Raw genomic sequence first — 14,617 nt, forward strand, 5'->3', positions numbered from 1 at the left:
ACCAGAATATATTTTTATTGCTAGAACGATAACAAGTATTCGGGCAGTAAGGAAAATTATTCAACAATAAAAATAATTGTTGAACCTTGTGTAATAAATTTCATTGCCAATATTGACGCTGAAGCACTTTAAATTGGATCGTGATTCATAATCACAATCCAAATTAGGGTGTATTATACATGTGGGACCCTACCAAAGAGACATTTACAGATATGAGGCAACTAGACGGAGGGGGCTCTCCGAATTAGGATTTCACGAGAGCACCCCGCCTCCCCCCTCCTCCCACCGGTCCCCATCTTATCCCAACTGCGTCTTCCACCTCCGCTCCGCCTCCCTCCCTCCACCTCTGCCTCTGCCGCCCTCTGTCCCCATCCCCGACCAGCCCCTCGTCGTCGTCTCCTCCAACATCGGCGAGGACCACCCTAGTCTAATCTCTCTCCCCTCCCCCTTCCCTCCGGCCTCCGTCTATCCGCCTTCACCCCGCCACCGACCTCCTTCTCGCCGGCGAGGACCGCCGTGCTCCTCCCCCTCCCATCCCCTCCCCACCCCGACCACCTCCACCGCTCGCCCCTGCCACCGACCACCCGCACACCAACCATCCCTCTAAGCCACCGACCATAGAAGCTCCCTCAACCCAAACCCCCAATCTCTAACCCGAACACTAAGACCGCCGACCTCTGCCGCCACCCGCGGCCGATCGCTCCGCCCACAACCCGCCGGTGATGGAGTAGATCGCTAGAGAAGATGAGACGCTTGATGTTGGCTCTTCTTTACTAGGTGATTCCCCGCGCGTTGCTGCGGGACTTGAAACATAGAATAAAAATTATTTTAGTTAAATAAAAAATTAATGACAAAATAGCACTCGTAAAGTATGATACAAAATTTTCTTTTTTATTTCTTTATACTTTTTTCTTTTTCTCTCTAATTTTATTTTTTCTGTTTATTTTCTCTACCTTTTCCTTTTTTCCTTTTTTTCTTTTTCTCCCTTTAATCCTTATCCTTGTATTCTAATTATTACATTATTCTTTGTCCAACTCTTTTCCTCCCCATTAGAAAACCATAAAAAAGGGATTGAAAACAAAACACCTTGAAGATGAGCGTAAACATCACCAAAAACCTTTCATCTCCTTTTTCTTCCTATTTCTAGTTTGTATCATCCGCCCCTTTGACTGGAATTTCACCTCTCCCAGCGCCTCCCGTCGTCAGCCGTCGGCGATCAAAACTTGTTGGGCGCGAAGTCGCCGTCCCAGGCTATCCACCCGACGGGGTCGACCATCGCGTCCAGCTCTGACAGCAGGAACACGGTGCGCGAGTACTGCTTCCACGGACGGCCCAGGTACGTGCGGGGCGCCGCGGCGGCAACGCAGCCAGATCCGCCCGTGTTCTAGTTAGGGTCCTCCCGGGCCCGCGTTGTGAAGATGCTGTTCTGGTTGGGGAGGAGACGACGGGCATGGAGGTTGTAGCTCTGCTGCACGACGGCGGCATTGCCGAAGATAAAGTCGACGGTGACCTTAGCTACAGCCGTGCCAAGTAGGGTGGGGCATGCCAGAGGCGGAGTGGAGTTATTTAAACTCGATTGCAGTGATGATCTTTGGGTTTCTTCGTATTGCAGTAACGACCTTCGGTTTCTTCATCTCATTTTCAGGTGTGTTTATTATGGTGGAGGAATTATTTGTGCTAGAATTGATAGATTGCGGTTGTGCATAGAAAATCAGTAGAAGGTATAAATAGATTCGAGTGGATGATGACGTGGATAATTTGCATGTTGAGAGAAATAGAGTAAGTGACCTTTTAGTAGGGAGCTTCTTTATATTCTTTATATGTTTTATAGATTTGTTACTTTTCTCTTCTTTTTTTCGGTTCCTTTTCTGGTTTCGGATTTTTTTTTCTTCCCTTCTTCCAATTTTCCAAATCGGGAGGCCTCTCGCGATTAGGGCTTCTCGGTTTAGCTTTTCCGTTTACGGATAACCCTCCGTTACACGGGTGGGCTCTTTGCTCCGGCCCGGCCGCCGGCGGCCTCCCTCCAGCTCTTCGCCATCGCAGTCACAGGGAATTGCATCGCTGATGGAGCGCCGCCGGTCTCCAGATCACCCGGCGAATCGGGTGCCCGACAGAAGAGCGAAACAATGGAGCCAAGGCCTGCAGTTGCGCCCTCCGCTGTCCCTGCCTGTCTTGTGCGCCGTGGTCGGCGCCGGAGCCGGAGAAGGCCGATTTGGGCCTGCTCGTGGCCGTCAGGGAGCTGCAACGATGTCGCTTGACAGCATGGTCCCCAAATCCGCCGGCATCCGCTTGGCCGAGATGGCGAGATCTCCACGGTGACCTCCACGGCCGTCCCACTTGTAATCGTCGGCGGCGCAGGAACGCGAAACACAACCCGTGCTATGATCCTGGGAAAGCGTATTGCTCACACGTAGCATTTCGTCATTTCGTATGGCTCAGTCGAAGCATATTGCCGTTTTGAATCGTGATGAAAACGCCAGTTCAACAGCACTTCAATTCAACCAGTGTGTTCAGAAACTGTCCTTTCTCCAATGAAGAGACTTCCACAGCTCTCACTGATGACGAGAACACAACCATAACGAACATCACGCACCGGTAAGATTCCGTGAAATACAGTTCTGTGGATGTGCTTTGGTAGTACCAAATTGGTACACCAGAGCTGATTACAAGCAGCCGCAGCAAACATATAGACGACCAGGGGATCACACAGACTGGGGCACAGTGAAACCTCAAAGAAAACATCTATATCGGTGGGTCAAGAATTTAATAATTGCACAAAATCAGTCAGAAACATCAACAGGACACGAAAGTGATCTAACATTGTGAGACAAACATGTCCAAGTTCATAAACAAGGCGCTTTGACAATTCGCGGTTCCCTGGATGCATGCGCGCCTCCACTCAGGTGTTCTAAACGACGGGTTTAAGCAGGAGTAGGTGCATCGGTCATCTCCAGTTCAACCAGTGTTTTCTCAACCGGGTAGTAGTGGTAGTGCAGCTCCCCAACATCATCTCCAGAAAGCTTCTTCCAACCATCGGGGCCAACGTGATAAACTGCAATTCGGAAAGTATGTCAGCCACAGCCACCAAGATTTTTCAAAGATCACAATGAATTTTACTTGACAAAAATCAATGAGCAATAACATGCCAGTTACAATTAGGGTCGATGCAACATAGGAAGGCAATGTCAGGAAGGTGCTGAGAACAAATGCAGCAGCATAACCACATCAAGACAACTTTCAGGTTACCTACGAGCTACAAATAATTGTTTCTACAAGAACAGAAATTACCATTACATTGAAACTCTTCTAGTTCAGAGAAGCTAATAAGTTTTTTACCCTTCAACCATAGCAAGAGAAATAAACATGGTCCAATCATAACCAGAAAACATAACAATGTGGTAGATGCAACATTATTGATCCTAGATATGTTGGATGCAATATAATATCCCATGCACTAATATCACAAACAATGTTTTTAAATCGCCTAATCGTCTGATCGAACAATGGGTGGACCAGACGACTAATCGTGATTAGTCGTCGACTAGGGTCGATCAGACCCGACTAACCTACCCTAGATCGCGATTAGTCGCTCGATTTGAAAACATTGATCACAAAGACGTTGGCAATATGTTTGTATTCTCAAATTGTTTTATTCTTGTAACTGGCAATTGCAAAGTAGAGATATCTAATGTCCCTAGCCAGAATAACTATGGTGATAAAATATACCACAAAATGAAAATAAACATGATGAAGTAGACAAAAACATACCACTAACACAACCACCACTTGCTGCATCACGGAAGGTTGCCCCATAAATAGCCCTTCGAGCTAACTCACCAGCTTCTTCAACTGACATGTTGAAGCGGTAACTGAAAAAGTGGAGATAATAAACAATTAAACACTCAACTCAAAGTTAATCTCAACACAACACATGTTACAAGTTACAAGGAACCTACCCTTCATCCAAGATACCATAAGCATAGAGGGAACCAGAGCCAACAGAGAACCTGTTTCCCACGAGCCTTGCACCCTCACTGTCAACATAGTACAGGCCAGGACCCTAGATCAAGAGAAGAACCATTAAAGCTCAAGAAAAAGAGAAGAGCCATTAAGCATGTGTCATCTCATACAACTTAGAGAATCTGAAGGTGTAACCTCCAACAACTCACCTTTTCATCCCACCCCGCAATCATTGTACCAATTGACAGTCCCATTCCACGATATGAATAAAGGATATTGGCCAACAGTTTGGAAGCACCAGCAATAGAGATCCTTCGCTTGTTCGAAAGCTCATGGAGCCGGCACTGCAAATCAGAACCTATATTAGCCCTACTCAGCAAAGGTGTAATGCAAGTAATGATAATTAAGAGGAAGAGAAAGACCTTGGTCCCAAGGTTCCTATGCCAAAATTGGCAATCAGCGGCGCCTCCAGCCATAGTTCCCAACATGTAGGGGTTTATTTCAATAATTTTCCTCACAGTTTGTGAGGCTGCATTAAAAAAAAAAGAAAATGTGAGATCATATAAAACAGCATACAATCTGGTATCACATGCCTAGGGATCAGAGAAACATACTTGAACCCAATTGGTAAATCTAAGCAAAAGCGAACCTTTTTTTCCACCAAAATCCCAGTTCATCTAGTACATTATTTTGTAAATGATCCTAACCACTGCATGAATACTATTCCATTAGTAATACTTCTCTTCCCATAACTAATACAGAGAGCACATAACCAGTAATTCTGACAGCCTACTCAATGATGCTAAAAACATGTTATGTCATTCTATTTGAGGCTGAACTGTTTTGAACACCGTACTCTATTTGTTTGAGATTAGAGCCATAAACAACTACAGTGAACTACATGGGATACAACCATCCGTACCTATCGGATACTACGAATCCCGCATAAAAATCGCAGTATTTCCAATCCCACGAACAAAAAGCTACGCAGCCCTAATCGGTGAGACAAAGCCTTCAAATTCCACATAGAGATCTAAAATTTCCGTCACAAATTGCGCATCATCCACACCACAGATTCAGCCCCGCCGGAAAACCCTAACCGGTCCCAACACCGCGAGTCCGAGAAGTAGACGGGCTACTCACATATGTAGCCGCCCATGCTGGCCCTGGAGTCGGCGGCGACGATGACGCCCTTGTCGAAGATGAAGGCGAGCGTGGTCGTCCCCTTCTTATTCTTCACCATATCCTTGGTCGCCGCCTGGAACCCGTCGAACTGCGCGGGAGACAAACAGGCCAACCAAGGCTCAGACCGAACGAATCTGGCAGATCGCAGAAACCCTCCGCGGGGGAGATCGAAGGCGGGGGAGGAGAGGGGAGGCGGGATCGAGTGCTCACGTCGGCGCAGGTGGGGAGCACCATGGACGGCACGTCGGGGGCCTCGGCGGAGAAGTACATGCCGTCGCCGTCGTCGCCGCAGGGGACGGCGAAGTTGGTCTCGAGCGCGGACATGTCCAGCTTCATGGCCATGGCGTCGCCGGCGATGTGCGCTGCTGGGAGAGAGGCGGAGGCGATGAATCGAGTGAGGCTTTTTCAGGTTTCGGTTTCGATTTCTCCTTTTTCTTTCTTGCGTTATAAGAAGAGAAGAAGGGTAGGGAAGGCTGCTTGGGCTGCAGAATTTGTAGAGGGTTGGGTAAGGCGGGCCTGTGGGCCGGTGTCCGAGAAGGATCTGAGCTCGAATCTTTTTGTGTGTGCGGTTCGGATAAGTAGGCCCAGCTCGCTTTAGGCCTAATAAGTACGTCAATTAGAAATCAAACTTTCCTTTTTTCCCCCTGGGATAATTGCATAGAAAATTTGATTATTTCAGCAGTGGGATGAACGTCCGAGTCCGTAGATGCGTCCGAAAAAATTGATAATTTCATACGAGGCTGAGGTCTTGTATTGAAAAATAATTCCAACGTGTAAAATTTTGGAAGCCTAAGATAGATATTATCACGAGATAATGGTCAACAGGTCAAAACTCGAACTGTGGCATGGAAGAACCACTCGGAAGTTAGGTCTCCTCCAACGGTGCACTGAATGTTATCTTAGACCTCCTCCAGCGGTCCTAGCTAGTGCTAGCGATGTCACCGGCCAAGGTGGAGGAGAGAAGATGAACTTGCTCGTTATGAGGCTGCATTTACTCCCTAGAGCCCACGCGCTCTCTCCCATCGCTGCAAATCGACCGATGACGAGTTCGTCGCTAGCTGATTCTCTCTCCTCTGTTTTTCCCTCCCCGTCAGCTCCGAAGCTACATTCAAGCCTAATCACTAATGAAGTCCCTTTGGAGGTGGCCTTATAGGAATTTTTTATCGGTAAACAGTGCCAGTGCGTGAACAGTAGCGCTAGCTCACTCACTGTCCGATGCATCTCCCCTCCCCGCACTTCTCCTGCCGATTTTGGTACTGTGCTCAAGAGCTAAGTTGGCTCCACCGTTGGAGGTGGCCTTAGAACTGAAAACACCAAACACCTAGACTGATAAAGCACTAAATGTTCCGTCTTCAGCTGGCATCTCCTTTCCTTTTTTTTATTGTTGCGTTTTTATGCTATTCTATTTCGAAACCAAGGCCTGTGATTCTGGACCATCTCGAGTCTAAACAATGATCTACTCATGCTTCTTCTTGGACAGCACGCATATATGTTTCAGGACTGAACCTCCGTACTGACGCCAAAAGCAATTCTAAAAAAAGTATACACACGGTCTAATAAATGTAAAGCAGTTGATCCTCTCTTGATGAATTCTTGTTTCTTTGTTTATTTAGGAAAATGCTTCTGCTTTCTCACAGAGATGATTGGTGGGCAAATCTCTTCCACCTCCCAAGTTTCTCGCAGCCCTAAAAACGGTGTAAATGATCAGGTAAATGAAGCATGCGACCATAATTGCACAAGATTACTGATAACAGAGGATCGTTGAATAGCTGCTCAGGCAGTAAGAATGTGATGCTTTGGCCAAGTCATGAGGACTAGGCAACATGAAGTGCCTTTGTACAACAAGATAATAATGAGAAAACAACGTGTACCTTCCGTGGTTTAATGGCTAGTTCATTGTCCTCCATAAGAACAGCCCTGAATCCCAACGGTTCCAGTACCTTCTGATAGCTGAAGTTTCAAAAAGGATGGTTGTCAACACAATAGCACAGTACTACAGTAGTGAAGAAGAACATTACGGTTTTTTTTGTCTAAAATAAAGTAGTCATGTTACCATGAAAAAACAAACGTTTTCAACTGTAAATTAATCATTCCATGATGGCAAGGGGATACATATTCTTACTCAGAAACTGTATTATTGTACGGTGGTCCTCCCTCTTGATCACTGATCTGTAATATGAAGCTTTGTAAGAAATTATCATCATGGTCAACAGTGCAATGGACTACCATTCAGAAATGCAAATAGATTTCAAGCATGCATGCAGATTAATTTTGGTGTCCAGTGCTATAATACTTGTATTCAACTTTTCCATGTTTCTGCTTTGTCTCTCCTCCTAACGTAACAACACTGACTGGACAAACAGAGTGAGACAAGAGGTTTTATGACTTTTATCCTGTCTTTGTCCAATACCAATCACTTGAGCTCATGCTCACAAAATACAACACGTTCACACATTATTTTGAGGGCCATCTCACACTAAAGTCCTGAATCACACGACAAGAGGATGGGAAAACCTTAGGTGCCTGGCTGCTTTTGGGTAATAATGAACTGTCAAGCACTAAGGAATGGTTAAGTAGGAAAAGTCCCTGCTCTGCACACAATACATCGCCAATGGACTGACTTTTCTTACTTCCCCCATTGCCCACCAATACGGATTCTGAAACCCATATTCTATTAATTACATTCAGAATGTATCCTATCAAATAATGATTTCGGTGTAGTACATCTTGTGATCCTTGGAAGATGAAAAGAGCTAACAACTCAACATTCTAGGACTAAAATAGATATAACAGAGGAGCTAATTAAGAGTAAATCAGATTATTGAAACTTTGAAAAGTTCAGTTTGAATAACAAACAATCATACAATTTTTACAATGGGAGCTTCATGCAAAAGAAAATAAACAAAGCTCAGAGATTATGTCCTCACCAGATAAATCAAGGTGAGAAGCTCTCCATCAGGTTTTAGCAGCCGGTTAACTGTCTCTGCCCAAGCCACCCTCAAACTTGGGTCAAGCGCACAAAAGAACCTGCACACATCGATACATGCGATATCTGAGCTGCCATCAAAATAATAAACTGAGAAGATAAACTGACACCTACGTGTAATCAAATATAAGGTCAAATTGTCCGTTTGGTATCCACTTGAAGAAATCTTCAGCCAGAAAAGTAAAATAATCTGCATTGGGCAAAGAGGATGACCACTGTATACCAATGGAAAAGATAATCAGACATATTTATCTATATCAGCATCAAAAGAAAGTTTACCTACAATCAGAAGACAGCTTTCAGAAAAAGGGTATTCTAGAAAAGCTGTAGTCTAGTAGTGATGGTTGGAATAATGTAAATTTTATTCGAAAATGAACTCAGTACCAATTATCCGAAAAGTGGTTCAGTTGTCAAGCCCATTATGATCAATTTACAATTTGAGAGGTTCAAAAATAAATAAAAACTAATATCCCGAGCCCCGCAATTAATGTTACTTTGGAAAATATACCCTGTATTATATATCAAGCGTAACTACCTGAAACATAAGAACAAACTAGGCAAGATACCAAGCAGGCCAATTCCCAAGATAGCTTCCCATAACTGACAATCAAGCTCTTGCTAAGCCACTGGACATCAGCATACCTGCTTAGCCTTCTTAACAGCCATATCAGAAACATCCAATCCAATAACAAATCGTTCAGGGCATGCCAGAGCCACCACATCGTATCCCTGTTATACAGAATCAACTCAATGTGGGAAAAGAAATTTGATGAGATGGTGTTACAGCGAAAACCTAAGTTCCAATTTGTAATAAGTTATTATAATGGCCAGCAAAATGGGTTCCAGCTTATAGTATTAGCGTACACTGTCACAGATACATTCTTCAATGAAAAGATTGATATTGCTAATGTTATTGTATTATGTCAAGTTTGGTACTGTTCTCATGGGTCATGGCACATCAGCTCTCAATAATGACAAAGGACAAATGGAGAAAACTAAACAAGTTCTATAACAGGTGTCATAGGGAGAAAGTAATGGTCTGATTTGAAACCTGAGCTTGATTACTGGGGAGAGGAAGGGAGGAAAACATAATATCTATGGGAAACATCTGAGCCACAGAAGAATGAAATAATTTACCATTCCACATCCAGGAACCAAAGCTCTTCCATTCGGCAGTGTTCCTGATCTAACAAGATGTTCGATGACAGGTGTTGGCTTCCCCAAATCCCACGGCGTCACACCAAACTCCCAGGACTTCTCCCACCCATCTGATGAACAGTAATTTAGAAAAGGCGATTCAGAATCAGCACTCACATTATAAAATACAAGGCACAAAGTTGGTGTTAAGAACTGGAAATTCAACAAAGGAAGCAGACATCATAATGTTCCCTGCTGGAAATTTTGTCGGCTGAGAACCTAATTTTGACATATAACTGTCTAGTGTGCTCATCCCAAATGGCACCCATTGCTCTATGGGGAAATATCATTCTCTGCTTGATCAGCAATGCAGCAACGGTTTCAGGTTTTCAGAATACAGAATTTGCAGTATGAACACGGAGAGCCTCGCCAAGCACCTCCAACTATTGATCTGTCTACTTTCCTCGACCTTCTTGTGCCTCAAAACACTGAGATAGCTGGAGTTCCAGCTCCTCCAGTACACTCACAGCTGGATTCCGTTCAAGCGATGCCTCTGTTGAAGCGTTTGCTCGCTTCCGATATTAGGTGATTACTTCTCCCAAGCTCCAACTACAAACGAAACGAGAAACCCCCAACCACTCGCCACAGCCCACTCCACCGATCAAGCGCCCACGCACCGACGCACATGCGCGCCCACCCCTCGTACAGGCAACCCCGACCAAACCAAACCAAACGCCCCCCAAATCCACCTTCCCCAGCCCGCAACAACCGGCACGAGAGAGACGATTCGCCACCGCCCTCACCTGCCGCGTCGGCGTCGCCGACGAAGAGCTCCCGCAGCCTCCCCACCTTCGGGTTCTCGGCGGGATCCCTCCCGCCGCCGGCCGCCGCCGACCCCATCGCCCGCCGCGGCCGCGCGCGCGAGGCCATCATCCAGCGCACGTGCTCGCCGACGCGAGGCAGCGCTCGCATGTGGCTTGCTTGGCTCCCCCGCAACCGCAATAGAGACGGAACGAGCGAGCGGGGGTGTAACGATTTTTGTTTCTAAAAGAAAATATTTCTACAAGGATAGGATAAGATAATACTCTAATTATTACAGATAAAAAAAATAAAAAGAGAGAGAGAGAGAGAGAGAGAGAGAGAGAGAGAGAGAGTACTATATCGCTTCGCTGTGCAGCTCTCCTCGTGTCCATCGTCCCCACTCCTCCCTTCACCCACAGGCCACATCCCCCCTCTCCTTCCCAACTGCCCCCCCTGCCCGCGCAAGGGAAAGGGGGGAAAAGGGCTCGACGACTTTGCCGGACGCGGCGGCGCACGCATCCCACCCCATCGCCGCGTCGCATGGCGGAGGACGCCGCGGCGGGCTCCCCGGTGCTGGACCTGCCGGAGCCGCTGCTGCTGCACATCCTGGGCTTCCTCACCGACCCCCGGTCGCGGCACCGCGCCGCGCTGGCGTGCCACCGGCTCCTGGCGGCGGAGCGGGCGACGCGCGCCGCGCTGTCGCTGCGCGGGGACCCCCGGTCGCCCACGTTCCTCCTGCTGGGGCCGGGCTTCTGCTTCCCGGCGCTGGAGCGGCTCGACCTCTCACTGGTGTCGCCGTGGGGCCAGCCGTTCCTCTCCGCCTCCGCGCCGGCCGCCAACGCCGTGCCGCCGCACTCCACGGAGGAGGAGGAGGAGGTCGCGCAGCAGAACGCCTTCATCGCGGAGCACCTGGCGCAGTGCTTCCCGGCCGTGTCCTCGCTGGCCGTCAACTGCCGCGACCCCACCACGCTCGCCAGCCTCACCCCGCAGTGGCGGGGCCGCCTCAGCAGCGTCAAGCTCGTGCGCTGGCACCAGCGCCCGCCGGGACTCGACGCCGGCGCGGATCTCGAGCCGCTGCTCCGGGACTGCCCCGCGCTCAGGGCGCTCGATCTCTCCGAGTTCTACTGCTGGACGGAGGACATCGGGCCGGCGCTAGCGGCGCACCCTGCCGCCGCCGCCGCGCTCACGGAGCTCGACCTCGGCCTGGCGGGCGCCACGGACGGGTTCCACGCCACCGAGCTAGGGACCATCGCGGGATCCTGCCCCAGTCTGCGGAAGCTCGTGGCGCCCTGTGTGTTCAACCCACGGTACGTCGACTTCGTCGGCGACGATGCGCTCCTCGCCATCGCCACCAGTTGTCCCAAGCTCACGGTCTTGCGGCTTCGGGAACCGTTCGAGCCGGCGTCCACCAGCCAACGGGAGGACGCCGCCATTACCGTGGCTGGGCTGGTCTCCTTCTTTGCTGCACTCCCGGCGCTGGAGGATTTCACACTTGACCTGCGGCATAATGTGCTGGAGGCAGCACCTGCGATGGAGGCGCTTGCCCGCAGGTGCCCGCAGATCAAGTACTTGACTCTTGGGGGTTTCCAGGGGTTGTGCAAGGCATCATGGTTGCATCTTGATGGCGTTGCAGTGTGCGGTTCGCTGGAGTCGCTTTGCATCAAGAGTTGTCTGGATCTCACCGATTCCAGCCTTGGAGCAATCGGTCGTGGGTGTGGTAGGCTTGCTAAGTTTGCCATCCATGGCTGCGATCTTGTGACACCAGGTGGGATCAGGAGGCTAGCAACAGCGCTTCGGCCCACAATCAAGGAAGTCAGTATCTTGCACTGCCGGCTTCTCGACACAGCGGCATGCCTCGCTGCTCTAAGTCCGATCCGAGATCGCATTGAGAGTCTTGAGATCAACTGTGTCTGGAAGGAAGTTGAACAACCTGAGAGCGTAGCCAATGGCACAACCGGATGCAGCCATGAGGATGATGATCTAGATGAAGTTTCATACGAGTCTGCATCGAAGAAATGTAGGTACATGGAGTTGGATGATCTAGTCAGCTGGGAGATGCTCCGGTCACTCTCCCTCTGGTTCCCTGCTGGTGAGCTACTCTCCCCACTCATTTCTGCTGGGCTTGATAGTTGCCCTGTGCTGGAGGAGATCACAATTAAGGTAGAGGGTGATTGCCGGACATGTCCACGCCCTGGCCCTCGAGTTTTTTTCGGCCTGAGTGATCTTGCAGGCTTCCCAGTTCTGGCCAAGATGAAATTGGATCTGAGTGAGGCAGTTGGTTATGCACTTACTGCACCAGCAGGGCAGATGGATCTTTCTCTGTGGGAGCGATTTTATTTGCAAGGAATTGAGTCGCTAATTACTTTGTATGAACTCGACTATTGGCCTCCCCAAGACAAGGAAGTGAACCAACGGAGCCTGACACTGCCCGCTGTGGGACTGCTCCAGCGCTGCGCCGGACTCAGGAAGCTCTTCGTCCATGGCACTACACATGAGCATTTCCTGAGCTTCTTCTTGATGATGCCAAATTTGAGGGACATGCAGTTACGGGAGGACTACTATCCGGCACCAGAGAATGATATGATGATCACGGAAATGCGGGCTGAGTCTTGGCTCCGATTCGAGATGCAGCTGAACAGCCGGAGAATTGAGGATTAAGGTGAATCTGACGAGCTGTGAGAGCCTCAAATGAATACAGGTACTTATTTCAGGTGGGACCGAACCAGGTGGAGATGATGTGGGATGGTGCTGAGCGATGGATGAGTTGCTTGTGTTTAGGGGAGTAGCCAAAATTGCTGGTGTCTGCTATTGAGGAGGGTAGAAGACGATGCTTTGAGCCTTTGACCACGCGGAACATATCGGTGATCTTCTCTAGTTGCATTTTTCTTTTGCTTTTATTATAAAATATGTAATAAGAGAGTTGATGCAGAATTGAAATATTTGGAGGAGGTGAGATGATAAAGTAGTCTTTGAGGAAATTTTGCCTAGGATGATTTTTTTCCTCCTTTTTTGAGCTGAGTTGAGTTGAGTTGAACACCGGCATGATAAATTGGCATTGTTCCTGTGAGCTGTAGCAATTTAGCAACTCCGAGCGGTTCGAGCGGACCCGCCCCTCCTGTCGTGGTCGATGAGCAGGGGCACGGGGCGCCGCTGGTGCCTTTCGGCTCGGCTGCAGCTGGAAGGGAGGATGGAGTGGGAACGCTGCCGCGCAAGTGGAAAAAAAAAGGCAGCTCCTGGCCTCTAGAAGGAGCAGGCGGATTGGGTAGCGCCCGGCTACGGAAGCTTCCTCCTCGCCCTCTCGCCTCGAGCCACGTCGCGGTCCCCCCGGCTCGCATGATTGTGCGGGGTGAGACAGGGACGGACACGCGCATGAACGCGTCCGCCGTCCGCCACCCGCCGTGAGTTCCCAAACACTTTCTCAGAGGAGTTCTCATCAAACGCTTTCTCAGAGAACGTTCGTAAATGTTAACTTCAAAATGTTAAGAATGAGTTTTTTTTTTCTTCTACATCTCTCGTCTAGGTACAGCTAGCTGTAGTGTCGGTTAATTAGTAAGTAATAAGTTGAAAATACAGAGTTGCAGTCTTCTGCATTTGTGCCATTAATTCCGCCTTGCCGCATCTCTGAATCATCAGCACCTGATGACCTTGGTGTGCTGAATTCTTCTTCTTCTTCGTCGTCCTACTCCTACCTGATCGATGCAGATCGAGCGCCGCGGAAGGTAAGCAAGCGTCAGGAGAGATGTCACGAGCAGGTGCAGAAGCGTTTACGGCCGCCTTCACGAGGAAGCCGCTGGCGTCGTGCCATGGCGTGGACCTCTGCCATTGGCCCGGCCTGCTCGGTTGGTACAAGTATTCGGCATTTTTCTTCAGTTGGCTTGCGTGGAAAGCTGCTCTTTCTTATTAGGGCTGTGTGTTAGATTCCTGGAAAAGCTGGAAGAAAAAACACATCGGACACTGTAGCACACTATAACACTTTTCGTTTGTTTGTGGTGAATATTGTCCTACCATGACCTAACTAGGCTCAAAAGATTCGTCTCGCAACGTACATCAAAACTATGCAATTAGTTTTTTTATTTACCTACATTTAGTACTCCATGCATGAATCATTTGCTATATTTAATATTTTGATGTGATGGAGATGTGATGGAAAGTTTGGAGTTTTTGTGGGATCTAAACATACCGGTCAGATGAAGTCTCGAGAGCAAGATAAGGACGGATAGAATGCAAAGCTATTTGCTTATCTCGCGTAAGTATAATTGTATAAAACAAAAAAGGGTAGCTAGCTCGGTACGGAGCAGCCGGATTGTCAACAAACCCAGCTGCGCGTGCTCGCGTTTTCTCGACGGCTGACTGCACGATCGATCATCCAGCGTCTGGGTAGGCTTTAACCTTGAGCCCGACTGACGAATCCTAAGCTAGCACGGTCACAGCTGCGGAGAGCACTGAGCATCGTATCCTGACGGGTGACAAGGCCATAGCTTGTGTTGCGGGCAGTGATGCGGCCACCTCCGATCTAGTGGGGCGTGACGTGGCATTTCTTCGTTCTCA

At 48.6% G+C, this 14,617-nt stretch overlaps 3 protein-coding genes across 3 annotated transcripts; 1 reads left to right on the forward strand and 2 right to left on the reverse strand.

Moving 5' to 3' along the window:
• Window positions 1–2,721: 2,721 nt before the first annotated feature.
• LOC120702658 (proteasome subunit beta type-5-A-like) lies at window positions 2,722–5,613 on the reverse strand. The gene is made up of 7 exons (XM_039986537.1): window positions 5,356–5,613; window positions 5,104–5,233; window positions 4,383–4,489; window positions 4,170–4,304; window positions 3,957–4,060; window positions 3,769–3,869; window positions 2,722–3,052 (listed from the first exon to the last, which is right to left on the reverse strand). The coding sequence occupies exons 1-7, from the start codon at window positions 5,485–5,487 to the stop codon at window positions 2,922–2,924; spliced, it is 840 nt and encodes a 279-aa protein (XP_039842471.1). The 5' UTR covers window positions 5,488–5,613; the 3' UTR covers window positions 2,722–2,921.
• Window positions 5,614–6,550: 937 nt separating this feature from the next.
• On the reverse strand, window positions 6,551–10,302 carry LOC120702659 (probable thiol methyltransferase 2). Its single transcript, XM_039986538.1, has 8 exons — window positions 10,072–10,302; window positions 9,269–9,399; window positions 8,774–8,860; window positions 8,246–8,346; window positions 8,073–8,172; window positions 7,268–7,314; window positions 7,017–7,095; window positions 6,551–6,830 (listed from the first exon to the last, which is right to left on the reverse strand). Exons 1-8 carry the CDS (start codon window positions 10,238–10,240, stop codon window positions 6,777–6,779), a joined length of 768 nt encoding a protein of 255 aa, XP_039842472.1. The 5' UTR covers window positions 10,241–10,302; the 3' UTR covers window positions 6,551–6,776.
• Window positions 10,303–10,416: 114 nt separating this feature from the next.
• On the forward strand, window positions 10,417–13,118 carry LOC120702657 (F-box/LRR-repeat MAX2 homolog). The gene has a single exon (XM_039986536.1). The coding sequence runs from the start codon at window positions 10,610–10,612 to the stop codon at window positions 12,725–12,727; it is 2,118 nt and encodes a 705-aa protein (XP_039842470.1). The 5' UTR covers window positions 10,417–10,609; the 3' UTR covers window positions 12,728–13,118.
• Window positions 13,119–14,617: the final 1,499 nt, after the last annotated feature.

The sequence above is a fragment of the Panicum virgatum genome, chromosome 4K (assembly GCF_016808335.1).
Source record: "Panicum virgatum strain AP13 chromosome 4K, P.virgatum_v5, whole genome shotgun sequence".
Classification (NCBI taxonomy): domain Eukaryota; kingdom Viridiplantae; phylum Streptophyta; class Magnoliopsida; order Poales; family Poaceae; genus Panicum; species Panicum virgatum.

Coding starts and splice junctions, on each gene's coding strand:
- LOC120702657 (XM_039986536.1), top strand. CDS start 10,610: ATGGCGGAGGACGCCGCGGCGGGCTCCCCGGTGCTGGACCTGCCGGAG.
- LOC120702658 (XM_039986537.1), bottom strand. CDS start 5,487: ATGGCCATGAAGCTGGACATGTCCGCGCTCGAGACCAACTTCGCCGTC. Junction 5,234..5,355: donor TGCTCCCCACCTGCGCCGAC/GTGAGCACTCGA, acceptor TCTCCCGCGCAG/TTCGACGGGTTCCAGGCGGC. Junction 4,061..4,169: donor TTGCGGGGTGGGATGAAAAG/GTGAGTTGTTGG, acceptor CTCTTGATCTAG/GGTCCTGGCCTGTACTATGT.
- LOC120702659 (XM_039986538.1), bottom strand. CDS start 10,240: ATGCGAGCGCTGCCTCGCGTCGGCGAGCACGTGCGCTGGATGATGGCC. Junction 9,400..10,071: donor CGGCGACGCCGACGCGGCAG/GTGAGGGCGGTG, acceptor ACTGTTCATCAG/ATGGGTGGGAGAAGTCCTGG. Junction 8,173..8,245: donor GACCTTATATTTGATTACAC/GTAGGTGTCAGT, acceptor CGATGTGTGCAG/GTTCTTTTGTGCGCTTGACC.